Source organism: Epinephelus moara, chromosome 9, assembly GCF_006386435.1.
Source record: "Epinephelus moara isolate mb chromosome 9, YSFRI_EMoa_1.0, whole genome shotgun sequence".
In the NCBI taxonomy this organism is placed as follows: Eukaryota; Metazoa; Chordata; class Actinopteri; order Perciformes; family Serranidae; genus Epinephelus; species Epinephelus moara.
Window position 1 is genome coordinate 4,513,892 of NC_065514.1, and position 26,295 is coordinate 4,540,186.

The 26,295-nt window shown below is 40.9% G+C and overlaps 2 protein-coding genes across 3 annotated transcripts in view; both read right to left on the reverse strand.

The window, feature by feature from the left end:
* The window catches only part of fech (ferrochelatase), a 30,665-nt gene extending 26,903 nt beyond the window's left edge, over positions 1-3,762 (reverse strand). Inside the window, exons 1-2 of the mRNA XM_050053872.1 lie at positions 3,524-3,762; positions 913-1,003 (exon numbers count right to left, since the gene is read on the reverse strand). Coding sequence (XP_049909829.1) covers positions 913-1,003; positions 3,524-3,563 — 131 coding nt within the window. The 5' untranslated portion in view covers positions 3,564-3,762. The remainder of the gene's footprint in view (positions 1-912; positions 1,004-3,523) is intronic.
* Positions 3,763-7,847: 4,085 nt separating this feature from the next.
* Positions 7,848-24,794, reverse strand: nars1 (asparaginyl-tRNA synthetase 1). Of its 2 annotated transcripts, none has more exons than XM_050053839.1 (15): positions 24,622-24,794; positions 21,120-21,202; positions 20,871-20,936; positions 19,984-20,076; positions 19,777-19,866; positions 17,960-18,038; positions 17,680-17,750; positions 17,054-17,140; positions 14,121-14,342; positions 12,314-12,513; positions 12,004-12,139; positions 11,578-11,691; positions 10,235-10,366; positions 9,825-9,956; positions 7,848-9,103 (listed from the first exon to the last, which is right to left on the reverse strand). In XM_050053839.1, the coding sequence occupies exons 1-15, from the start codon at positions 24,662-24,664 to the stop codon at positions 8,972-8,974; spliced, it is 1,680 nt and encodes a 559-aa protein (XP_049909796.1). In that variant the 5' UTR covers positions 24,665-24,794; the 3' UTR covers positions 7,848-8,971. The 2 variants fall into 2 exon arrangements, with proteins under 2 accessions (XP_049909796.1, XP_049909797.1); XM_050053840.1 differs by having other exon boundaries at positions 24,643-24,789.
* Between the last annotated feature and the right edge of the window lie 1,501 nt (positions 24,795-26,295).

The following is a 26,295-nucleotide window of genomic DNA, read 5'->3' on the forward strand; positions in this document are numbered from 1 at the left end:
GAGACAGTTTCAAACACAAGAACACAAATCAGCTTCACTAACTCGCAGCATTCACAAACAAACACTTGTCTTTATCTGGACACATTTTCCCCACAAATACAACATGTGTATAAATTAGCCTAGCAGCTAGCGGACTTTTTCTCTACTCATATAAAACCAGGGACAACAGCAACATTTAACATATGTTACAAAGGTCTGCGTCATTGTGACGTATAGTTACATTTCTGGGGAGGTGCACGTCAGGCTACGGTGTGTACCTACATCAGTGCAGAGCCTATGTGGTAGGTACAGCTTTGATTCGACGCAGAAGTACAAATCCTGCATAAGGGACAACTTCTGAACAGAGAAAGCAAACGAGCTTGATGACATGGCCAAACACAAGTATGATGTTGAATGTGTTAAACTGTGTGGACCTTGAACTAATGACTAAGGAGAAATCTGGACCATGTGGTTGGACCAGTTGGGAACCACTGCTTTAGTGGGTAAAATGGAGGCTATGGAGGCTGGAGAGACTGTTTTTACAGAGGAGAAAAGAGAACTGATAGAGAGTGTCATCACATGGAGCAATGACAAACACCTCAAGCTCATTATCAGCCAAACGAGCCAAAGGATGTGGTGGACTATCAGAGGAACAGGAAGCCAGAGAACAGAGGAAGTCAAGGGGGTTGACCTTTTGGAAATAAAATGTCAGAACTTCATCATGTTATCCTTTTAGACATTTGTGTGAAAGTTTATAGTAATTGGTGTATGAATTCTTGAGTTATGACCAAAGACGTGGTATCTTTTGTTTGTTTGTTTAGCAGCAGCTGGAGCCAACAACTCCGGACAAAGACCAGACGGCTGACGGACAACGGCACACAGACAGCTAACAGCAGGCTATTGTCTTGTGTCTGACAGTTGTGTGCGTGTCACCTGTTCTCCTGTGTTTCTGGAGTCACAGTCTGGGCTAAAGCAGCAGCAGTGGAGCGTCTCCTGACACTCAGACTGACGCTGCTCCTGGCAACTATAACAAAAGAAGAAGAAGAGGGGTTATTCAGTCAAGTCAGTATTACTGGGCGTGCACAGTTTTTTCCATCACCTTACACTCATACATTTCAAAGCTTTCACCCTCTGAAACGTCTCTTAGTTTTCAATTAATACAGTGAATCTGATTTTGTGTCAAATCTTGACCTCCTCCTTTAACCTGACAGAGACATCGCTGCATCACAGTTTGAGTCTGATATGTCTGAAAAACGCCGGGCAAGTAGGGCAAGAAAAACATGTTATCGAGGGTCCTTGAAAAGGGAACATTTGAAATTTTGTCCATGAAAAGGTGCGAGAACCCTGCTGAGGTAATATTGTGTCTCTTTGACGTAATTTTTAGTCATTTTGTGTCTCATTGTAGTTGTTTGGTGCCTCTTTCTAATCGTTACATGTCTCTTTGAGGTCGTTTTTGGTTGTTTTGTGTCACTTTGTAGTCATTGTGTGTCTCTTTGACGTAATTTCTTGTCTCCTCTGATCATTTTGTGTCTCCTTGTGGTTGATTTGTGTTACTTTAAAGTCATTCTGTGTCTCTTTGACATATTTTTTGTCTATTTTTGGTCATTTTGTGTCGCTTTGTGTCTCCTAGCAGTTGATTTATGTCTCTTTGTTGTTGTTTTGGGTCTCTCTGTAGTCCTTGTGTGTCTTAATAATAGTAATTTTTTTCTCATTGTGGTTGTTTTGTGTCTCTCTGTTGTAGTTTTTTGTTGTTTTGTAGTTATTTTGTGTCACCTTGTGGTTGTTTTGTGTTTCTGTAAAGTCTGTAAAGTATGTCTCTTTGAGGTATTCGTTGTCTTTTTTGGTGATTTTGTGTCGCTTTGTAGAGATTTGTGTCTCACTGTGGTTGTTTTATGCCTCTTTCTAATCATTATGTGTCTCTTTGAGGTCATCTTTGGTTGTTTTGTGTCACTTTGTAGTCATTAATGGTCTCTTTGAAATATTTTTTTGTCCGTTTTGCACTACTTTGCAGTCATTTATTGTCTCCTTGTGGTTGTTTTGTTTCTCTTTCTGGATGTTTTGTGTCTCTTTGTAGTCATTTTGTGTCTCCTTATGCTTGTTATGTGTTTCTTCAAAGTCATTCAGTGTCTCTTTGACATATTTTTGGTCATTTTGTGTCTCCTGGCAGTTGATTCGTGTCTCTTGATGTTTTGGGTCTCTCTGTAGTCCTTGTGTCTCTTTTAAATCATTTTTTGTCTATTTTGGTAACTATGTGTTACATTGTAGTCATTTGTGGCTGTTTTGCCCATTTTTGTAGCTATGACATGTCTCTTTGCATCTCTTGGTGCCCTTATTTGTCTCTGAGGTCATTTTGAGTCTCTTCCTGGTTAGTATGTATTAATTTGGGTGACATTTTGCAGGGGGCACCTGACACTTTGGGGCCCTGGGCTTGTGCACGGTATCTATCCATACATGTTAATAACCTTATACCAAAAGTTAGCCTGATACATTTCGTGTCTTTGGAGGATCTTCACCACAGTTTCATTTAAAGGTGTGTCAGTTTCAACAATGTTTGGCCAATTGACATGAGATTGATAAGAAGGATTCAACAAAGTACAGTAGCATCATGAGTTTCTGACACTAAAATGACCTCTTTCGTGAAGTCACACTAAAAGCCATTAAGACACTTTAATAATTGTCAACACTGCGATCAGAGTCAGTGTCTGAAATAACAAAGACATGTGTCCCAAGCTACAGAGGACACACAGAAACCAGTATCTCCTGATTTATGTAAATCCACAGTCTCACAGATAAAGTCCAACAGTCAGGGCTGCAGTACCTCGCAGCGCCACCAGGAGGCCCGCTGCGATTATGCAAGTTCACAACACTGGAATTGTGTAACTCCGAATTTTAAGTTCTTTATCACTCGCCCTGAAAACGCGCCGTTAACGGCTACGTGTAGTATTTACGGATCCTCTGCCTGTTACTAAATGCAGCACAAGCCCGGGATAAGTCCATTATGTAACATTAACATCAAACTGTAACCTACAGTAATGTTGGGCTGCGTCAAAGCAGCGGGAGTTAGCAATGGGCTAGCTACGGAAACAGCGCCATTTGTTTAAAAAATAAAAGCACGCCAACGGTCGCCTTTTAACAATTATTAGGAATTCGCGAAGACAAAATGGCAAATACTGACGAGGATTATGACATTGTCATTGTTAATGCGAGATTAAAGAAATACTTAAGCTTTAAACGCCATTAACACGGCGAATTAGCGCGTCAGAGTTCCGTCAAGGATTTTATTGTGGAAATCCAAACAGGATGTTGAGCTTCCACATCCTTGCTAGCTTAGCGCCCGTTTACGAAATGATGATGCCAATGTCAGCGTGTTGAGTTTACTCTCCCAACACCGCCGCTCCGTTACTCCAAACTGCCTTCTAACTGTTTTAAATAAACACACTAACACAGTTTACTCCGTCACATTACATTCAGAGCTGAAACATGAAACTTGCAGTTTTCTCGTGCCAGCTTTGACCAGGCTAACTTAGCTCACAGTCACACTCACATTGGATCAAGCGACCGGCGCTGCCCAGGACTGCCATCATGGTAACTTCCTGTTTTCGCCGCCGATTAAAGTCTCTGTTCCCGCTGCAGTGGAGGCCGGATAGTTGTGCTTTAAGCGGCTGCTTCCACGAGTGTCCCCCTCACTGAGTGACCCGCTGGACAGACCGATGTGTCAGCCAGATTCCTTCAGCTTCCACCAGCTGGCTGCACGGACTCCTGGCGTGTCAAGTTTGATGGCGATATCTATCGTACTTCCGGTTCTCGATTTCACAATAAGATCACTCATGGCGAAGGTAAGATGATGGAGCATTTTTAGATACGTTTTGGATTTATGTAAAAGTGCAATTATTTTTTTTTTATCACACATGGTTTAGTATTGGTATACTGAAAGTTTGCCAGTTGCTTAGTTAAAATTATGGAGGCACGATACGAACTCTTGCATTATAAATTGTAAATTAAAATGCAAATTATTTCTTGTTTCTGTTTTTAGTTTTTGTCTTTTTTATGTTTTGTTGATTTTTTGTTGTCTACGTATCTGTTTGTATTTCTATAAATATAATAATTTGGGGCGTTGGTGGCTTAGTGGTAGAGCAGGCGCCCCATGTACAAGGCTGTTGCCGCAGCGGCCCGGGTTCGACTCTGTGGCCCTTTGCTGCATGTCTCTCCCTCTCTCTCTCCCCCTTTCACACTTCACTATCCTATCTGTCTCTCCCTCTCTCTCTCCCCCTTTCACACTTCACTATCCTATCAATTAAAGGCAAAAAATGCCATAAAAATATCTTTAATAAAAAAAAATATATATAAATATATATATGTATATATATATATATATATATATGTATCTATGTATGTATAATTTGTGCACAAAAACGAAGTGGGGGGAAAAAAATCACAACTTATTTTATTTTCAATTTAATGCACCTTTGTATTCAGTAATATGTAATTACTGATTTCGCATTTTCATTTGTCTTTGATATTGATTTTTTTTACGCACTTTTACTGTACTTTTAAAATATATCTAAAAAAAAAATAAAGTTCATGAATGTTTATTTTCACCATATCTTTTTATTTTTTCAAATTTCATTGGGGAATTTTTCCATGCTTTTATTGTGGACACAATTTTGTTTCATTTCCGGTCTGAAGCCAACTCACTCTGCTTCGCTTGACGCAGAGCCGTTATCTTAGTATGACGTCACAGCTACGTTTGTTTAAATGATAAGATAACCCCGCCCCCGCTCGTGCCGGTCACACCCACTTTAGAATGTGTGTGTGTGTGTGTGTGTGTGTGTGTGTGTTCAGAGATAGCTTATCAGTGCTAACAGTCACTGTTTAACCCCGTTTGTGGTTCTGGTGGAAGAGAGGAAGATAGAGGCAGGAGGGATGGAGAGAAAGAAAGAAAGACAAAAAAAAGACAGAAAGCAACGGGAGAAAAGGTAACTGCAAGTAACGAGAGTACATTAATGACGGACGGGTGATGGGTTTGGTTGTAAGAATTAAATAGAAGGTGTTTTAATGAACTGTAGTTGATGCAATCTGGATTCAAACTGCTTTATGAAAATGAGATGTGTGAACAACACTGAAGCACTTACCTGTAAAACTGTCTGCTCACATGAAGTCAACTAAAATAAAATAAAATAAAAAACAGAACAAAATGAAATAAATAAAAACAAAAATAAAAGACAATAAAAAATAAAAAAAGAACAAAATACAATGAAATAAAATAAAATAAAGTAAAACAAAACAAAAATATACTAAAATAAAATACAACATAAAATAAAACAAAATACAATACATTACAATTAAACAAAACTAAACTAAATAAAACAAAATAAAACAGAACAAAATAAAATAAACTTAAACAAAAGAAAATACAATACAATAAAAACATAACAAAATAAAACAAAATTAAATTAAACAAAATAAAATAAAATAAAGCAAAATACAATACAATATATGAAACAAAACAAAGTAACATAAAACTAAAATTAAATTAAATTAAATTAAATAATAAATAAATAAAACAAAACAAGGTGTTGTCAAGCAGGACAGAACATTTTCACTAAATAAAAGCAGCACTTCTTGTGAATCTTGTAAAGAGAATTCATTTCTCTTCCTGGAGAACATTTCCTTGAGCAGGTTTTTACAGAAGCTGTTGTTTTGTAAAAACCTGCTCGGTTCCTTTGAAATGAGAGTTTGTTTCCTTCTTTGTTTCAAAACCACTTCTTGAGAATGAAGAGGCGCCGAAGAGGAACCAGGAGCTGTTTTTAACCAAACACACATGCGAGACACAAAAGGAGGCCCTCATGTACGCAAGAAGCGCCTGTCTGTCTGCTGCCTGCCTGTCTGTCCTCACAGCAGAGACAGTGCTGCTCCAGCGTGTCAGCATGGTTTCAGTATTTCTATATAAGTCGTGGTCTCTCCCACTCACATCATGGTACCTGTCAGTTATTGCAGAGCAGCAGCACCTAGTGGCCATTAGAGGAACTGCAGCTTCACTCTGCTGCTGTTGATAACAAGGTGCTGCAGGGATGATGCTTTTATGAAACCTATGTTTTATTCAGCAAGATAAACTGACAGTAATATTTAAAACAATGACAGCATAATGTAAAAGCAGCTGTCAGTGTGTCGTTATTTGATTTACACATCTGGAAAGCAGTGGGAGGAGGTTTACACTTATTAAATCCAACACTGACTCCATGAGTCACTCAGTGATCATGAACCAGACAGCTTCCTTATGTACATAAACCTTAGACTTTACATTTTCTATGACTAATTAACTTTTTTCATACAAAAATAACTCGTAGTATTAATTACCAAACATTTATGTAATCTGCAATTTATGGGACATTTCTTACCAAGTTGCTCATTTCCTTTTCCCCCATGTCTTTAGATTGGTAGAAAAAGATTTCCGCACACTAACGTTGATGCAGTGTTTCACAACTGCAGAGATGAATGTGTGCGGAAATCTTTTTCTACCGATCTGGACTCACTGATGTTTTCAGCACCTGGCTAAGACTGAGCTGGGTGGAGCCAGTCTATTCTGCATCATCCCCATGTTTTTAAAAAAGAATAGTGAGAAACAAAAAGGAAATACGTAATAATAAATAATATTAATAGAAACTTTTCTTCCATAGTTTTTGTTTTAAAATATATTTTTTTAAATCTTTTTTTTTGGCCAATTTATGGGACATTTCTTGAAAAGATGCTCATTATGTTTTTTTCCCTGTTTTAACAAAAAAAGAAGAAGAAAAAAATCACCTGAAAAAAGTGCTTAAAAATTACAATAACTCTGCAACATAATTTTAAATATGTAATAATAATAAAACATTTTTTATTTTTTTTTTCCCTTGCTTTTGTCCCCCCTTGTTTTAATTTTTTTTTTAAATTTCTTTGCAATTTACAGGACATTTCTTACCAAGCTGCTCACTGCCTTTTCCCCCATGTTTTTTGAAAAAAAAAAAAAAAGTTAAAAAAAGGAAATGACCTGAAGAGTGCTGAAAAATTACAATAATTCTGTATTATAATTTTAAAATTGTAATAAATAAATAATAAAAAAAATTTTCCCCAATTTGCATTTTATGGGACATTTCTTACCAAGTTGCTCATTACCTTTATTTATATATATAATAAAAATAATAATAATAAAATGACCTGAAAAAAAGGGCTTAAAATGATTCTGTGCCACATTTTTAAATATGTAATAATAATAATAATTATATATATAATTTTTCCCTGGCTATTTTTCCCCTAAATCTATTTTCTAAATCTATATTTTTTTTGCAATCTATGGGACTTTTTTTTGTTTTGTTTTTTTTACTAAGTTGCTCATTGCCTTAACAAAAAGAAATCGCACTAATTCACTCAGGGTCAAAGGTTTAAATACTTGTGAAAGGCGTCTGAAAACAGCACAAGAAAATTGATGTCACTCCATACTTCAAAGGGTTAATAAAATATGAAATATTGAGGAAAAAGGTTGGGAACCACTGTCCTGTGACATCATGAACTGGAGTTTAAGCTCTTTATTCTATTTGGGAGAGTTGCTCATGTTAACTAATTTCTTTGAACTGTCTTAGACCACAGGAACATGTATGGATTTTGAAAATGCCCGTAGTTCCCCTTTAAGTATCACTCTTACTTCGTTTTTTGGTATATTTCTATCAGATATATATTATTACTAGGAAGTTGCTAATAACATTAAATCCTCATCAGGTGACTTGATATAAGCCAAAGTTTAAAGACCGGTGTGACAACGTTTGGCCTGAAAGGAAACCACACCATCCAAACATGTAACACACCCAACCCAAAGAAAACCCCTCACACACCAGCAGTTTGAATCACATTTATTTAAGTGCAGTTTATTGAGTATTTCAGATGAAGAGGCAGAAAGTACAAACATGATGAGGCCAACGCCTACGTCACACGTCTAAACCACTGATGTCAGTCTGATGAGGAGGCTGTCGCCCACGTTATATTTCCACCTCTGGTCTCCAGACCCAGCTGTTTCTCTCAGGTAAGAAGTCAAATGTTCCCATGTACACAAAAAGTGCACAAAAGCAGCACTGACGAAAGTAAACGTTACCCAACCACCAAATAATGAGCGGAGTGGAGTGTGTGATTCAGACGCACTGTGTCTTTACATCAAACCTAACACACAGAGTACATCAGAGTCCACAGGCTGAGCCACAGGATTCTTTTCCTGGATATCAAAGGGACGCAAATGTTTTGTAACCGGTTTCCTACAGAGGTGCATTCAGAGAGAATAAATGACAACCTTATTTGGTGATTATGAGTTTCATATCTCAGAATTATGAGAACTGAACTTCACTTTACAAATAAACTGTGAGGCAGAAAACCTATGATCTAAGATCTTTTTGGTGCGACTGACAATGGACGAAATACCAGAGAAGGAAAATCAGCTGCTTTATATGTAAAAAAAATCCAAAAGGAATTAGCAAACATAAACTTAAAAATGTATATTTATGAGGCTTTAAATTAATTTTCATTTTTAAGTTTATGTTTACAAACTCCTCTGGACAGTAAGTTGAAGAGGAAAACTGAATTTAAGGAGGAGGAGCTTTTACTCAGCAGACCACATTTGAGACACATTTGCAGTATTTCCAGGACTTGTGGACACTCACAGGAAACTAATGTTTATTACTGGTTAAAACATGAGCTGGTGAGTGTGAGCAGAGGCAGGACCATCTGATTCAAGCCAGAACAAATGAGAAGGAAGCTGTGACGGCGCAGCAGACGGCGTCTCTAACTGCGCTGAGGTCTGATACAGAAAATAAAAACAGCCCGAGGGACAAAAGACAGAATTCTTTGTGATTTGATTTAATGTTGTAGCGACAGATGTTGTGGCTCACAGGCTGCTGCCACATGCCAGATCCAGATATACTAACAGAATGTGTGTATGTGTGTGTGTATGTATATGTAAGTGTGTGTGTGTTCAGGGTCGGCAGCGCTGGATGAATCGTGGGTACAGGCAGACGTCTCTGATGTGATGTCGGTTCAGCAGCCAGGTGAGGAAACGCTCCAGACCCAGACCGTAACCACCGTGAGGACACGTTCCGTACTTCCTCTGGAATACACACACACACACACACACACACACACACGGAGCAGCCTGTTAACACACACTATTGACACGACACAGTGACACAGGAAGGCAAAGCTCTGGGTGGATTTGGAGAGTCTATGATTTGTGATAGAGATGGAGATGTTAGCGTCTGTATGACAGCAGGCCTGTAACTGTCTGTCTTAGTTTGAGCAGGTCACGTTTGTGAGGGCCGCCGAGGAACTTCATTTGTACGGAGCATCTTCCATGACGAACACAACACGGCGTTGCACATGCTCAGTAAGTCAGCATCAGTGCAGAGTCGCTGTCGGAGGGTTTTATCACTCTCCTCCACTCCTCAGCTCACAGAGGTTGCAATGAGTTACATTATGATGCGTTCAAGTTTTGGGTGAAAGTAAAAAAAAATCACGTTCCTCTGATGTGTTCAAACATCAATTTTTTTTTAATATAAGATGTTTTTTTTTAATGTGAGAAGTTATATTAAGGTCGTTTCATAAATGTGTCTGATTGAGTTTGTGCCTAAGAACTAAACTACTGTAAAACTATTAAAAAATATATTGAAAAATATCTTTTGTTAAAAATATCTATTTAATAAATATTTTTTAGAATTAAGATTTCTTTTTTACCTGGCAGAAAAGAGCGAATAAATAACAACAAAAACATCCCTGTTCCTTCCAGGGCCACGGTGCAGACAAGAAATTACAGAAGCACTCAGTTGTGTTACCTGGTCAGTGTACCAGTAGTACGGGGTCGGGTCGATTCCCTCCCTCTTGTATCCCTCCAGCAGCTCCTCAGCGTCCCAGATACGCATCGAGCCTCCGACAATCTCGCCAACATTTGGCATCAACACGTCGACCTGCAGCGCGCACAAACACACACAAACCTTAGGTGGAGTATCGACGTAAGGCCACAGTTTCTGAGCTCCCATCTTGGGTGCACACATCAGCTCTGAGGGTTCTGCTCCAATTAGCTTAGAGTGGTCTTTACTCTATTACTATAGTTTGTACAGAAGCACTGATTGCTGCTCTATCTCAGGAGAGAGGCGCACACACACACACACACACACACACACACCGCCCCGATAAACCTCCAGGTTTTGTGCCCTAGATTAAAGTTTGACCCTGAGGTTCGTACCGACTCGGTGAGGCGTCTGTCGTCGGCACAGCGCTGCATGTAGAAGGATTTGATCTCAGCGGGGAAACGACAGAGCAGGATGGTCTCGTTGATGCTGTCTGTCATCAACCTCTCCGGAGCCTCGGGGATGTCCTGAGAGTGAGACAGGTCAGAGACAAAGACAGGTCAAAACACAAATAAAAACAAATCTTTATTTACAATGCCGTTTAATGGTTACAAAAAAGCACCCAGAAAATTATGAATGTGGTGACACAAACATCTTGAGCTCCTTGACCACACGTCAAAGCAGCATGGTCACATGTTTCTGACAGGTACGGCAGCTCCAGTTTAAAGACAGCCACGCCCTCTACAGGTGAGTCTGAAAACTGCAGGTGAGCTGAGCCCTTTCGTCCTAACTGGATCTGACGACCTGCAGCTCCACAGCTGAACTTCAGACTGAGGTCAGCACAAACTCAACTATGATCTCTTTACCTACCTGCTGCAGAACGAAAGGATTACACGTCAATAACCACATTAAAGGGACACTACACCAATTTTACATGTCAAGTTCAGTTTACTTGTAACAAAGAGAACTACTCAGGGTGGGGCCAGTGTAAAACATTTCAAATCTGTTTGATATTAAGCCAAACACTGGACCAGTGTACCCACATTTACCACTAGGTGTCGCACTTGACTCAGCAGCCGCTCCCGAGGAGAACCAGAGTGGAACATAATGCGACTCTGCTCCGATGCTACCTTCGCTGCACGCACTATAAGCTACGCTGCTGTCTTAAGAGCATCAAACAGCCCCACCACCCTTATCCGTAGGTTTTATACAGGATGGTGAGTTGGAATAACGGTGCAACTTTACCATCTTGAACAGGCTGAATATCAGGGGCTTGAAATACTAACACTTCGTCATAACTCACTCAGCGATGAACAGACTTTCACATTTACAGTGCTGACCTCGCATGCTGCGGACCAGCCAAAAAACTAATATCATAGTCTCACGTGTGCGGACCAGCCAAAAAACTAATATCATAGTCTCACGTGATGACTGCTGACATGAAATCAANGGATGGTGAGTTGGAATAACGGTGCAACTTTACCATCTTGAACAGGCTGAATATCAGGGGCTTGAAATACTAACACTTCGTCATAACTCACTCAGCGATGAACAGACTTTAACATTTACAGTGCTGACCTCGCATGCTGCGGACCAGCCAAAAACACTACTATCATAGTCTCACGTGATGACTGCTGACATGAAATCAAAGAGAATTCTGTGCTACAGAGTCATGATGAGAGCTGTGCTGTCAAGAACTCATCTGGGGAGTGATGTGTGTGTCGTGTGCAGTCGTCACCTCTCCAAACTCGTAGTAGGAGCCGTCGTCCTTCTTGACGTCGTGCTCTCTGAGCCACTCGATGGCTTCTGAGTAGTTCATCCTCTTGAACGGCCTCTTGGGAGGTTTGAAGTTCTGGTGTAAAAATAAAACAAAAACACCATCAGAGAAAATATTTACAGGTGATCAAAAGCTCCAGAACACATACCGATTGGATCTGAGGTGAGATTATGTCCACTGCTCGCTCCAGTGTCTACAATGAACTTTGAAGCTCAACATTAGCACCAAAGTTAGCTAGATTTTATTAATCATCAAGATTTGGAATTAATGAATGTTCCATCAATCATCAGTTTTTGTTTGAGCACTAATTAATTCTTAATTCAGATATAAACTGTGTTTCCTTAGCTTGAACACATTCCCGCATTCAAAAAAGAAAACCTGACATACGGGGTTGATGTCGTAGAGCAGCGGTGCGGCGGGGGATTTGAGCACTCTGTCCACCACGTCACACACCAGATCCTCCAGTCTGTCCAGCAGATCCTCAAACGACATGAAGGGACACTCGGCCTCGATGTGAGTGTACCTGAGAATAAATTAAAAATCAATAGTTATGATATGCTTCACCGTTGTAGGGTCTTGTAGTTCTCTCTGCTGCCTCTCCAGCTGTTACACCACACTTGGACATTACAGCAACTTGAAATTAATTCACTTTTCCCTCCTTTTCTGCAGTTGTTAAAAAGTTGATCAGCATACTCACTCGGACAAGTGTCTGCGGGTGCGGGACTGCTCGGCCCGGTATGACTGGGCGATGCAGAAGGTGTCGCCCAGGGCGGGTATGCAGGTCTCCAGGTAGAGCTGAGAGGATTGCGTCAGGTACGCCTGCTCGCCGAAGTAGTTGAGGCCAAACAGTGTGGAGCCGCCCTCCACCTGAGTCTGCACCAGGGTCGGAGGAGTGATCTACACCCAGAAAAAACAACAACAAAGAAAGAAGGAAAGAAACAGATGTGGTTGAGTTATCTGTTCTCTAAAGTTGGGTTCTTGTGTTGGTACACAACTGGATTTGTTCAACTCTGAGGGTGACTCATCTTTCATCAAACCACTCCTCTTGATTTGCACAGATCAACATACAAAACATTTACATAGCAGGCCTGGTTGTAGTTGTTGGCGGAGTCCGCCATTCCCACCCTGAATAGAGTTTACAGCAAACAACGCAATGTTCTGGTTGTTATCTTATCTCACTGATATGAGCTCCAGTGTTTACAGCTCACTCTCCAGCAGCTGTATCAGAGCTGTATGAAGTTACTGCTAAAGCAAATCCATTACAGGAAACCATGTCCTACTCCCCTTTGCCTCCAAAGTTAGCACATGTATGCAGGTTTTTTACACGTGGGAACAACCGCTAAAAATAGACAATAGACACCTTTCCCATTGCTGGTGGACCTGAGCCGTGTAGAAGGCTCTACAGTAGATAAATATGCCTTTCTGACATGTGGTTCGTCATAGGCTGGGCCAGAAACAGGTTAGTTAACTGTGTACAGCATCATGGAGGCCAGTGAAAATGCTACGATGGTTACTTCTTTTTTACATCTCGTACTTATTCAGTTTCTGTTAATCCCTGTGCCAATTAATTTTGGATCAATGTTCGAGTGCTGCTTGGACGGTATTCTGTGGTGGTCCGTCGTTGCATATGCGTCCACCTGGGTGTTGAAGATCAGAGCCGAATGCAGTTGGAGCCAGTGAATACCTGTGACTACTGCAGAGTCATTTGACCCAGGTGTGAATGCTGAATGCAACCTTTCCCATTACAGACAACAGCCAGGTGTTTGATGGTGTTACTGGGGTTTTGTGCTGCTGCATGCTGCTTCACATTAAAAGCATTCAACTGGCAGAACCCCAGGTGGCAGCCACAGCAAGTGTATTATACTGTATTGAAACAGTCACAGTGAACGATTACTTTATCAAAACATCGGTAAGTTTGCCTGGCTGCACTGTCAACGGTCAAACCAGTTTCTGTCGTATTCCTGAGCTGCTTGAGGAGAGCTTGCTGTAGTATTAAACCACACTTATTGTTACCACAGTAACCATGAGAATGTGCAAATCATTCAGGACTTTGACTTTGAGATAACTTTAAATACAGTCAATAGTGGATTTGAATGGATGTAGATTTGATAGAGTGCCACTGAGGCCAAATCCTCCTGTTAGCACATTTAAAGATACGAGATAAGGCGGTCAAATAAAGACGACAAACATAAGCTACATGCAGATACTTGCAGACTAGATATGTTGCTGACCTTAGAATAAAAAGCTTTTAGCCTGCTGCCTCAAACTGTACCGCTGCTTTTAGGACAATTTAATAATTCAGAAACAGGCTGAACATCGTTTAGAGATGGAGGTTTTCCACTTGCACAGAACTCAAAGAGAGGCGGCTGAGTGTCAGAGGAAAAAGCTTCACATCAACAGTGCCGCTGTTTTATTTAAGTGAAGGTCAACACTTTGACTCTCAGACACCTTGCACCTTTTTTTCTTTTTTACAAAATGTAATTCATGTTGTCGATGTGCTTCACCTCGTAGTATCCGCGGCTGAAGAAGTGGTCCCTGAAGCACTGCGTGACCGTGGACCGGACTCGGAGGACCTTGGAGACGTTCTCTCCTCTGATCAGCATGTGTCGGTTGTTCAGCTGGACGTCCACGTCCGACTCTTCGTTCAGCAGGTTGTCGGCCCCGCCTGCTGGAGCTAGGCCGATCAGCTCCCAGAAGTCGCAGTGCAGCTCGTGGCCTCCGGGCGCCTGTGAGAGAAAGAGCAGAACTTACTGAGGAGCTTCTTCATGTTTTTTCATACTGTGGTATTAATGCACTTATCTAACGTTGCAGAATGCTGCACTTATCTTAGGGGGCGATCACACAGAAATGAGACGCTAGAGACGCGACGCCAGTAAAACCATTGTTTTCCTATGATACGGCACGTCTGACCGCCGTTCAAGTGTCTTTTTAGATGGCCGTTTTTGTAGACGATTCTTTTTAGACGTGCGTAGACGCTGAAAAGTTAAAATATTTTCAACTTTTTAAGTGTCAGACGCCAGTAGCACCATTCGTCATTGTCGTCATTGTCGTCATTGGCCCAGGCAGCCAACAAAATCCTCCTTCCTGTTTCGTTGTGGCAGTTAAGGCAGTTTGGTCATTTACGGCAGTTACGAGCAACAGACAACACAATGCACTCTGAAGACAAGAAATTTATCCCGACAATATTTGATTTTGATGAATTATACAACACATGCACACCTCAGTACTCGAACAAACACAGGAGGAGACACGCATGGAGCTGTGTGAGCAGCGCAACGAATTTGTCTGGTGAGTACAATGTAATTGACGATGACGATAATATGCTAGCTAGCTAGCTTCACAGTTTTTGTGCTGCATAAACAAAGTTGGATTTGATTTGATAGCTCGTGATAGTTTCATGTAAGCTACTGTCTCTACTGTCTTTGAGGGAAACACTATATTCATGGGGAGACATAGGGAGATGACAGGAGGTGTGTGTTGCGCGCGCACGCAGCCCCGCTCCACAGGCGCTCCTTGCAGTTTTTGTTTTTGTCTAGCGTGCATTGAATAAGCGCTTCCAGCATTTCAAGCGTCTTTGAAGCGTCCGCATTTATAGCGTCTCATTTCTGTGTGATCGCTCCCTAACGTTGCAGAATGTCATCGTTTTACCACGTGACACTGGAAGATGTTTATTATATTATTTATTCATTTTAGGGAGGCATCCATCGAAATTTCCCAGAGCCAAAGGTGACACCTTTAAATGCCTTGTTTTGTCTCAAACCTCCAAAATATTCAATTCACGATAGAAAACTGAGAAAAGTAGCAAACAATTAATGCATCAGAAAATTTCTGTGGAATTATTTTCTGATCTGAACTATCATATTATTTGTTTCAGCACAAATTCAATTTTATCTGTGCCGGTTATTTTGTCAATATTCTGTCTGGTCATAATCTCTGTTCTTACTCTTATATCAGATTTTATCTTCAATGATTGTTATTGGCGGCACGGTGATGCAGTGGTTCGCATTGTCCCCTCAAAGCAATAGTGTTCCTAGTTCGAACCCCAGGGTGTGGGAGCCCTTCTGTGTGGAGTTTGCATGCTCTCCCTGTGTCAGTGTGGGTTTCCTCCAGGTGCTCCAGCTTCCTCCCACAGTCCAAAGACATGCAGGTTAATTGGTGACTCTAAATTGTCCGTAGGTGTGAATGTGAGTGTGAATGGTTGTCTGTCTCTATGTGTCAGCCCTGTGATAGTCTGGTGACCTGTCCAGGGTGAACCCTGCCTCTCACCCAATGTAAACTGGGATAGGCTCCAGCCCCCCATGATCCCCAACAGGATAAGCAGTTACAGAGACTTTCATACGTGAAAACATTCTTCCCGTTTCCTGTGGCTATTTTTACACTGCCTGTTTAAGGCGATAATTTCACACTGCTATTTCACCTCAACGTTCTTAAAAAAAAAAAAAAAGTACACCTGCAGAGTTGTCTCGCCTTTAAGCTAGCAGCAGAGTTAGGAGAAGCGCCAAATCAACATGTGAAAGAGACAGCAGGCAGGACAAAATAGGTGATGTTTTGACGTTGTCTTACATGTGCCCCCACCACAGGGAGATTTGAAAACCAGCAGTTAGCAGCTAACTCAAAGAGGAAGAACAGCTGTTGAAAATGTCTGCAGTTAGTAAAACAGTGAGGTCCAGTAGCTCCTCGCTCTCTGCGCAGACGACGAGATCAGCCACCATATAACAGAGACGGTAAATGATTGTTATTGCCAGATTATGGTGTTATTATTGTTAGGAAAGCACTGCCAACGCATTTGTTATATGTCACACTAGAGGCCGACGCTGTTGTGTTATATGTCACGCCTGTCACACCTTTTTTGCTTCCAGGACGCCAGCATGCTGTCTATAATTACACTCTGGAGCAGCATGATGCTGCCGTTGTTTGGTTCTGTGTAAAAATACAAAGGTGACTTAACGAAGGGACTTCTAGCGGCCCTACAGTGCTACTGAAAGAGGGGAAACTGAAGGCAATGGCTTCTTCTCTTGAAGAATAATATGCCTCAAACTGTCTGTGAGTTATTAACAGTAGTGGTAATCTGACTGCTTAAAGGTAACTGAAACCATCTTCCATATTCATGGTAGGGGATTAGAGAAACCTCATTTTCCAGCTAGACTGCTCCTGGAGAATGCGCGCCATGTTTATGCATAACCAGGTTTCTCATCAGCTTTGAGAGCATGTGCAGGATGAAGGATTCCCAAACTTGTATCACTAAAATACACTGTTCCAAAAAAGGTTCAAATAAATATTGACAAAATCTAAAAAGCCAACCTGCTGACTGAGCAGCATGTGTGAATCTTACAGCTCTGATTTCCTGTATAACCTGATCTCTCAGAGTGACTTGGCCTCTTGTGTGTGCGTGTACTCGTGCTGCAGGTTCTGTCTGTTCTGCAGCAGGTGTGTTTACCTGTTTCCCCTCAGGAACTGGAGTGACAATCCCGTACAGAGCGACAGTGCTCTCTGTGGACAACACCAAGCCGTTGTAGCACTGGCACTGAAGACAAGATGGAAAAAACAGTGTTAGTTAACATCAGAGGGAAAATACAGCGTCACTGTGAGCATGTGTGGTTATATCATGATCAGAATTTTAGCTTGAAAAAAAATAAAAAACACGTAACTTAAACCGAGTGTTGTGAGCAGGCTCTGAGTAAAGCTTATTTTGATTTAAAATTTCGTACACATGAAGCTTATATTATGTGTTTGCCACTCAGTATTAAGGTACGTACGAAAATGTATACATCTGTTTCAAACGATGTTACCGTCACTGCCCACATACTTCCATGCGTCCTTTACGTTGGCATGGATGTTAACCAATATATCCACCAGTGGGCAGCCCAGAGTCAAAAGTTTATGACAACAACAAACTCAAAAACAAACATGGCGACTGTGGAGGAGATATTGATAATGTACCTCTTGCATAAAAGACAAAAACAGAGGCAGCATTGTAGGAGGCGGTGGTCGGTGAAATTAAGAAATAAAATACAGCACACTAATGTAGCAACTGACAGAGAGTGTAAAATGGGGAAGCTGTACCAGTTTATCAGACAGGACACACTGGAGGAAACCAGTTCCATCTCTCAGCACAATGAACATCAGGTTCTTTCCTGTAGGAGACAAAAAATATACCCAGTATAAATATGAGTCAAACTTTCGGTCAATCGAGTTCAAAAGCAAAAGACTTTCTGAATTTGAGTGTTGCTTTTTCTGCTCTGAAGCCAGAGACAGAAACAAATGTCCAACAAAAACTGTCTTCAAACACAGCAGTTAGATTCATTTAAAAGAAACGTGTCAGTGAATGTGTCAGGCTCCTCACCCTGTCTCCTGAGACGATGAACCCATCCAAACACTTTGACTCTCTGACCTCGCTTGGCCTCTAGATGGTGGATTTTAACCTGCAAAACACAGTCAACACAAGTGTTAACGTCATTAGTACCTTTTTGGTACCTACAACAACATCGGCACTGATGTTGGTATTGATTATCTGGTCTGATTTGTAATCTTCTTTACTTATTAACTGTTCAGACAGCTCCTGATTAAGAACCATGCATGCAACTAAAGATAATTTTCTCAATTAATCTATTAGCCAATTGGCCTTTAAAATGTCAGTAAATGGTGCAAAATGTTGATCAGTGTTTCCAAAGCCTGAGATGACGTCCTCAAATATCTTGTTTTGTCCAAAACTCAAAGAAAATCAGTTTACTGCCATAGAGGAGCGAAGAAACCAGAAAGTATTCACATTTAAGAAGCTGAATTGTATTGATTATTTTATTGGTTAAACTAATCGATAATAATGGCAACTCTTTTAAAAACAAAATGTTGCAAATTTTAGAGCGCTTGTGTTGCTTGTGTTTAAAACTAGGCCCTGACACACCAAGCTGGCGGTAAATGTTGGGCACTGCCCTCATTGGTGCAGTGTGTTCAGCACCGTTGGCCCTCGCCAGCACTAGTTGGCATTTTTTCCACTGATTCATCATGTTGAATCAGCATCAGCACGATTTATGTTGTATTGATTCACAAAATCACTTGAAACTTCAGCTCAGCACACGAGCAGAGAAACTGAAGTGAGGAAAGTAAACAAAGAGCTAAAGTAAGGAGGGTGTGACAAAACAAACTTGTTACATGAGGTGAGATTAGTTTTCTTTAGCAGAAACATTTCATGATGGTTTGTATTATTGTTCACTGGCACTATAACATGCTTCGTTCTTTCAACATTGGATTCTTCTGTTAATGTGCTAACTGGCTAACTAGCATCAAGCCGGTCTTCCGGTTTTCCTTTTTGAATGGCATTTACAGACAACCACCGTCTGCTGGTATGGAAAGTTATGTCCTCTCATGCAGGCACAGAGTACACGTGCTAACTGGCCATCAGTTGCACTCTTTGCAGTGTGCTCATGTGCAACTTTTTGACCGAGACACAGGTAATGTGAGGCAACTCAGCAGTCGGCTTTCATCGTCACTTGTTGTCTGAATTCGGTTTGGTGCGTCTGGGCCTTAACACAAGCCCATCTTTGTTTTAGAGATAACCTACTGGCTTCTTGTAGCTAAAGGCAATTGAACTGTTTAGGAAAGAAATGCAGTTTGCACTGTCTCCATTCCTGTTCAAGACCATACCGCTGGCTGTAGCCTTTGGCCCCATTTCCACCAAGAAGGTACGGTTCCAAATGCCGTCCACTTTTAAGGTGGAACGTTAACTTGTAATGTTACTCAATGCATGAGTTGATGACGTGAATCCATCAGCACACCTTAAATTTCACTGTGACAACTCTGACCATCACTTTAGTTTTTATATGACACACACTTTTAGTAATGAGTGGATCTGCAAGTGTTTATATTAATTTCTACCGGGTTATATGAACTGTATATATTCTAATCCTCACTTTCTGTGGGCTACAGCAACACTAAACCCCTGAGCTTGCCTGAGAAGGACTAAATGCACAAAGCTGCTGTTTTTAAATATCCCATGGAGAGAGACTCTCACTGCAGCCTGTTCTATTTTGTTCTGAAAATGTTGGCGTGCAGCCTCGTTCTGTGGACGATAAACGAGGCGCAGACTTCCATCTGTGTCACCGCTGATGAGGAAATACAACGAGTGCATTATATTGATATAATAGCTGAAACAATATGGCTGACCACTTCAGGCTCAGGCAGGCTGGGGTCGTTCTCAATGGTGATCTTCTTGGCCTCCTCCAGGTTCTTCTCTCTCCTCTCGCTGTCCTCAGCCTGCACAGCAGACATGGAGCAAACATTTAAAGACACTACATCAGTTTCTCAATAAACAGACTGAGTCATAGCTCACTGCTCTCACAGGAGCTGACGTGAGCCACATGGTGCACACACCTCCTTCTTATCTTTGGCGTCGTTCTTAACCTGCTCACGGTTGAAGGCCTTCTTCGCGTTCTTCATCTGCGTCTTGGAGATCACCGCCCAACGCTGAGGAGGAAACAGAGGACAAACACATACAGTACATGAAGAGACTAAGATAAGTAAATAAAAGAGATTTGTCTTTGCTTTCTAGCTCAGGTCCAGGTGATCTGTTGTGTATCGACTGTTATCAAGTGGCATCATGACCCGATTCTGCAGCAGGTTGACAAATACCTTAAGGTGAAAGGGGATAAACTAATCAATGAAAACAAACTGCAAATAATCCCTGCCATCTAAATCAAGACAGAATCATTTCCTGTGTATGTGAACGTAGACAAAATAAAGTTTAAAGGAACACTGTGTGAGATTTAGGAGGATTTAGTGGCGTGTAGCGGCGAGGACTGCAGACTGCAGCCAGCTGATATGTTTCCTGGTTAGAATTCCTTCAGCGTTCACTTTCAGGAGGTTTTTGTTTTTACCAGGAGCTGAATTCTCCACAGAGGTCTCTTCCTCTCCAAAACAAAAGGACCAGGTGATTTAAACCGGTAAGATCACTGGATAAAGAAGTTTCACATTCAAAAAAATGTTTTTCCGACACTGCTGGTTGCAAAGGGGCTGCTAACTACGGTGGCGGATATGAAACGCAAATGTCCCCATCTAGAGCCAGTGTTTAGTTTGTCCGTTCTGGGCGACTGTAGAAACATGGCGGTGCAACAAAGCGATCTTTGTAGACGAGGACCTGCTCCCTGTATAGATATAAACGGCTCATGCTAAGGTAACGAAAACAAAATGATTTTTATTCTCTCCTACACACTGGACCTTTAATGTGAAAATTCTGAAATTAAAAGATGTTTCAAACCAACCTCTCCTTCCTTCTGTGACTCTACGTAGAGGGTCGGGAACGGCTCCTTCCCAGCGAACAACAGAGCCTGTGAGGATTTGTTGATAAACACAATGACAGACATGTTAGTAAAACAGGATCAGTGGAGCAAATATCAATAACATCCCTATTATTTCTACAACTGACACCAAATCCCAGAGCCTGAAACACCACATGCCTGAATACAACTGAAGTAAACACCAGAGATGCTTAAAGCTAGGTGCCCGTTTACCTTGAGAGGAGTTTTGAAGGGTTTCTGCTCCGTGCCGTCCCCATCCTGGTCGCTGCCACATTTGTCCGACACATACAGCTCACCTGTGAAGCAGAGGGAGAGTAAGACACAGCACTACATCCCAGTCACTTAAAATACCTGGGGCGACCCTGGATTTCACAGCAAGTTTCGAGCAGTTTAAGGAAGTGATTACAGGTTTATATCATCAGTGGAAACCGTTGAGCTTCAGGCTTCAGTGCCACGACAGGTTAGGTAAGTCAGATGGAGGGAGAGACTGACAGGCACATTGCTGGTTTTGGCTTTTCATGGCATGTGTTGACAAGAACATAGAAGTAGAATATCACTAGTGTTATCCCTCAGTTATAACTTAAATTATTAACCATGTAATTAACAGAGATTTTACAGGGTGAACGTTGTAGCTGGTGAATACTGGTTTTGCAGAAATGACAACTGTTGAGTGCAGGTTTAATCAGATGGAGCTCATATAAATTTCATGAGCTGGCCGTCACACTCAGTCAGTACGTTTCCATGACATTAGATACAATGGATTTATTGTGTAAGTCCAACTAAGCACAGACTTTTAAAATACATGTTAACATGTTAGACTGAAATTGTACTAAATCAAAAGATGGACTACTGATTGGGAGTCAAATTACCCAGACTTTGACCCAGAAGTTGAATAGCATTAAATGTGTCACAGAAGAAGAAGCTAGTAGCAACATGGAGAAATCTACATCAAGAGCCATGTATTTCTGAACAGACCAAATGTACAGAGCTGTAAAGTTGTCCACCACGGTACCAGTTAGCTGCTAGCTAACCGTAGTGAACTTGTTTGTCCATTGTGATAGGTCAACCGGATAAAGGTCCAATACTAACAAGCTGAAAGGGGGCAAGTAAAGTAAAGAAGAGTGTTTCCACAAAGACCTTCCTTATGCAGCTGTGGCTCAAGAGCAAGTCGTCCACTCGAAAAATCAGCGGTTCAATCCCTGGCCCCTCCAGTCCGCATGTGAAATTATCCTGTGTGAATGGTTACTGAGTAGCAGGTGCCACCATGTACGGTAGCCTTGAATGTGTGAATGTGTGCGTGAATGGGTGAATGTGACACGTAGTGTAAAAGCGCTTTGAGTGATTGGAAGACTAGAGAGGCGCGAGACAAGTGATTAAGTGGCAAGACCAGTAAAAGAGAACCGACTCTTAGTGGGACAGCAAAGTCCACAAAAGTCTATTTCCAGTAATTCTGCCTCTGTGTTGCTGAAGAATGAGTCAGGTTTTGAACTTTTGCCTCCCGAAGTAATATTGAAACTGATCTAACATTTTAAAGAGCTTAGTCATTTGCAGTGTTATCAGACTGGAGGCAGACAGTGTGGACGTGGTGTTGGTGATGTCACCAATGGGATTCTGTAGGGAGGCTTAAAGCCAGTTAGTGTTTACTGCTCACAACATTTTTGTTAGCCAACAAATCCACATTCACCTATCAATAGAGGCAAACATGACAGAAAACATGGCCGAAGGTATGCGGACATCTGAGCATTCCAACCAAATGTATGAGTTGAACATGTCTGGCAGTAACAGCCTCCAGGGTTTCAGGCCTCCCAGCTGATTTTGTAACCCGACTGCAGCCTAATTCAGCCCACAGGCACATTAGTGAGTTCCTACAGTAATGTTGGGAGATAAGGCCTCACAAACAGGCTGGATAACAGGTAACACAGAAGGTTTGCATGGTGAATGTGACGTGATCTTTCAGTGAGTAACGTAAAGAGTGCTGAGGTCACACACGGGGAATCTTGACTGAATTAAGAGTGATGACAACAATAAGCAAGTTAAATAAACAAACATGAAACATCTCCACTATAAACCAGGGCTGCAACTAACATTACACCCAAGTATGTGGGCAGATTCTACCATATACGTTTAGCCATAAGGTGCATCCCTCTTTAAATCCTGACATCTTTTCGGGGTAACATCCGTATTTTTGTGTCCAAGTGACTATCAGAAATAGGGATCGACCGGTATTGTTTTTAAGAGCCGATGCTGATACGAATGAAACAGAGATACCGATAGCCAATATTTACAACCGATATATGTCTGCTGTAAAAATCATAGTTGACACAGAATTAAAAAAATAAACACAGACACCTGAGGCAGGATAAAAACTCAGAACAAAGACTGAAATTTTTGATCTTTAAATAAATAGGAAAATAAATAAGTTAAAAATAAATAAATAAGTAACGAAGCTGAAGAATATGCCAGCTAAATAAAGACAGATTACTAAAAATAAATACACAACAATCATAAATACAAAATTAAAAAAATAAATAAAATAAAATAAACGAGAGCTCAATTAAAAGCCAGGCTAAAAAGGTCTTGCGTTTGCTTTTAAGAGCCTAGAGTGGTACGTGCAGGCAGTGAGAAGCACAGCAGGGGCAAAACAGCGCAGCTAAGGAAAGCAAAACTGTATACCAGCATATCGGTAGAAGAAAATGAAACAGGCTGCAATGTGACCACTTGAGGCTTTTGTGTACCGTCAATTTATGTCCACTAAAAGCGCTTGTTTTTGCCAGTGACAGGCTCAGGTTGTTATTCAAAGTGTCTGATGGTGTCTTTTTATTAAAGAGCAAGACCAGAAATCTCCACAAACTCACCAGGCTCAATTTAAATACACATTTAACTGGGTGAAATAAGGATTTGGAGCCTGATGAGTCTTTTTATAAGAACTATGGATAAACGATATTGGATATTTTGCTGATCTGCTGATTTATAACAACTCATTGGACTGATAACTGATACAGATATCAATATATCCATTTTTCCCCACCTAATTTTAGTGATCGAGTCTCTTCTGTAGTTGAATTAACATCATATTATTCATGCACACTCTTATCGTGACGGCCCACCAGTACATGGAGACATGAAATACTTTTCAGTGTATGTAATATTCATGTATGTGCAAATGAAGGAGACATAAGAATACATGACATGTGTTAAGAATAGCATACAGACCTAAGTATACACCATCTGTGGGTGGACCCATCCTATCCTGACCCTGCATACAGTGACACGACAACAGGCGAAAGTGAAAGCATCACAGACGGATCACAAATGGCTAAAATAACGTAATGTGACCTTGATGACAACTTCACATTATGTGTCGAATGAAGGACGGTTAAATTATGAGGCAAAATCACGCTGACTGACGCAGCCCTGTAGCTACTGCACAGCAAACTGACAGCTGTCATTGCTAATTATTAGCTCTCAGTTTCATCTGCCGAGCTCTGTCTTTGTCTTCATTCGGCATCCGCACATTGGTAAAGTGTCTGTGTATGTAGACCTGCTCGCTTTGATATGAATGGATACCGCGCCGGAGAACCACACATTCAGAAATCAGTGTTAGCTAGCATGCTAACTGCTAACATCTCTGCAACTGATGCAATACGCAGGGCACACATGTCTTTGGGAGCTAGCTAACTAGCTGGTTAGCTCCGGCTAGCTATTTTTTCCTTACCCACTGAGACCTGTTCCACACCTTTCGTTATCTCCGTCGCCATGTCAGTCCAGGAGCTACGACAGTCCGCTGAGGACGGGAAGCTAAATATTTTTTATTCAGATAAGTTTAAATGCGACCCCAGACGCTGCCGCCGGTGGTGTCTCCTCCGCTGCGGAAATGCAACTTTACGTCAGCCCAGCCGCAGGGGGTGGGTCCTTTTTTCTGTCGGCACACTAGATCAACGCTGATTGGACAGCGCTGATACGTCACTTCCACAACAGCTAATCTGATTGGTGGTGCTTCTTGTCAGTCACGCGGCTGGCCAATTAAAACAAGCTAACCCGTCAATCAGCACAAACGACTCCGCTTGAGACAAAATGATTAATTTGTTTTTTAAATAAAACAGACTTTGTGCGACTTTAACTCCGGATAATATAGAGGCCTCTGAAAGGATTTTTTTTGTTAATTTTGCTTATTCCTGTTGTTCCTAAAATGTCAGCAATATTCCCTGGTAATGATTTTCTTCACAAATAATTCAAATTCAAAGTAGATCCTTCTGGGGAAGTTGAAACCATTGACCATGTATTTTTTAAATGTCCACATGTGAATTTATTATGGTCTGATACTCACAACTGTCATTAAAAATGGATAATATTCAAATACATTCATATATATTTTTAATGGACAACCTGGATGCAAACGTTTCATTCATTCAGTCATTTAACTCATGACCATGACTCACATGGTATGGAGCACAAATAGTCCTGGTAACAAAACTAAAACAAATATATCACTTAAACAAAGGAGGGACGCTCTTCAAAAATGCACCTAGTTTACAGATAACTTTTAAATTATTAGATTGTAATAATAAAATTAATTTAAACATTGATGGACAAGTTACATAATATTTTGGCGGATATCTTTGTCTGAAGTTCATGATACATACATTCGTACATTCAAACAGAATGTGAAACTCATCACCAAGACGATTATCATTACATGAATTACAGAACCTCTGGCTTCTGTCCAGCCCTTTATATCTTACACTGACTTTTGGGATTCTGGTGTTATTCACCCTAAAATTACAAATGGCCTGTCTAAGCTTCTGATTTTGACACAGTAAGTACTTTTCTAATTTAAACTCTTGTTTAAACTCTACATAAATATCACAAGATGTCATACTATTAAGTTCACTTTGCCATTTTTGCAGAAACTGGTCTTTCATCCTCTGCTCAACCGTTAGTTTCAACCAGTCAGTGTTACTACATTTTTGAGAGCGCCAAAGGAAAGATAAACCACAGTCATCCAATATCTGCTCCACTTGCAGAATCCATGGTGACACAAATACACCTGAGTTATGCAGTCTAAGCAAACAAGTATACATTATTCTATGCAGTCTACTTTCTTTGCCTTCTATCAGCCTTCCCCAATAACCAATGACTCTCTTTTTAACTGCAGTACAAAGTGGACACCTCCCCAACTCACCATAAAACACATTATTACATGTTGTTGTCTTAACTTTCAGGATTTATTTCAGGAATTTGAGATGTAATTTTTCAAGTGAATCAAATTTTTCAGACCCCCAGACCTCACATGCATATAACATGACTGGTGAAACCAACTTGTCAAAGAGATCGAGTGTGACATCTACAGGTAAGTCATATGTTCTACTTCTACAAAGGAGGGCATACA

Bases quoted from the DNA above. Each gene is read 5' to 3' on its own strand.
- nars1 (XM_050053839.1), bottom strand. From the start codon at position 24,664: ATGGCGACGGAGATAACGAAAGGTGTGGAACAGGTCTCAGTGG. The intron at 12,514-14,120 runs GTGAAGCACATC...TTCTGGGTGTAG, and splicing joins TCAGCCGCGGATACTACGAG to ATCACTCCTCCGACCCTGGT. The intron at 10,367-11,577 runs GTGACGACTGCA...TCTCACTCTCAG, and splicing joins CCTACTACGAGTTTGGAGAG to GACATCCCCGAGGCTCCGGA.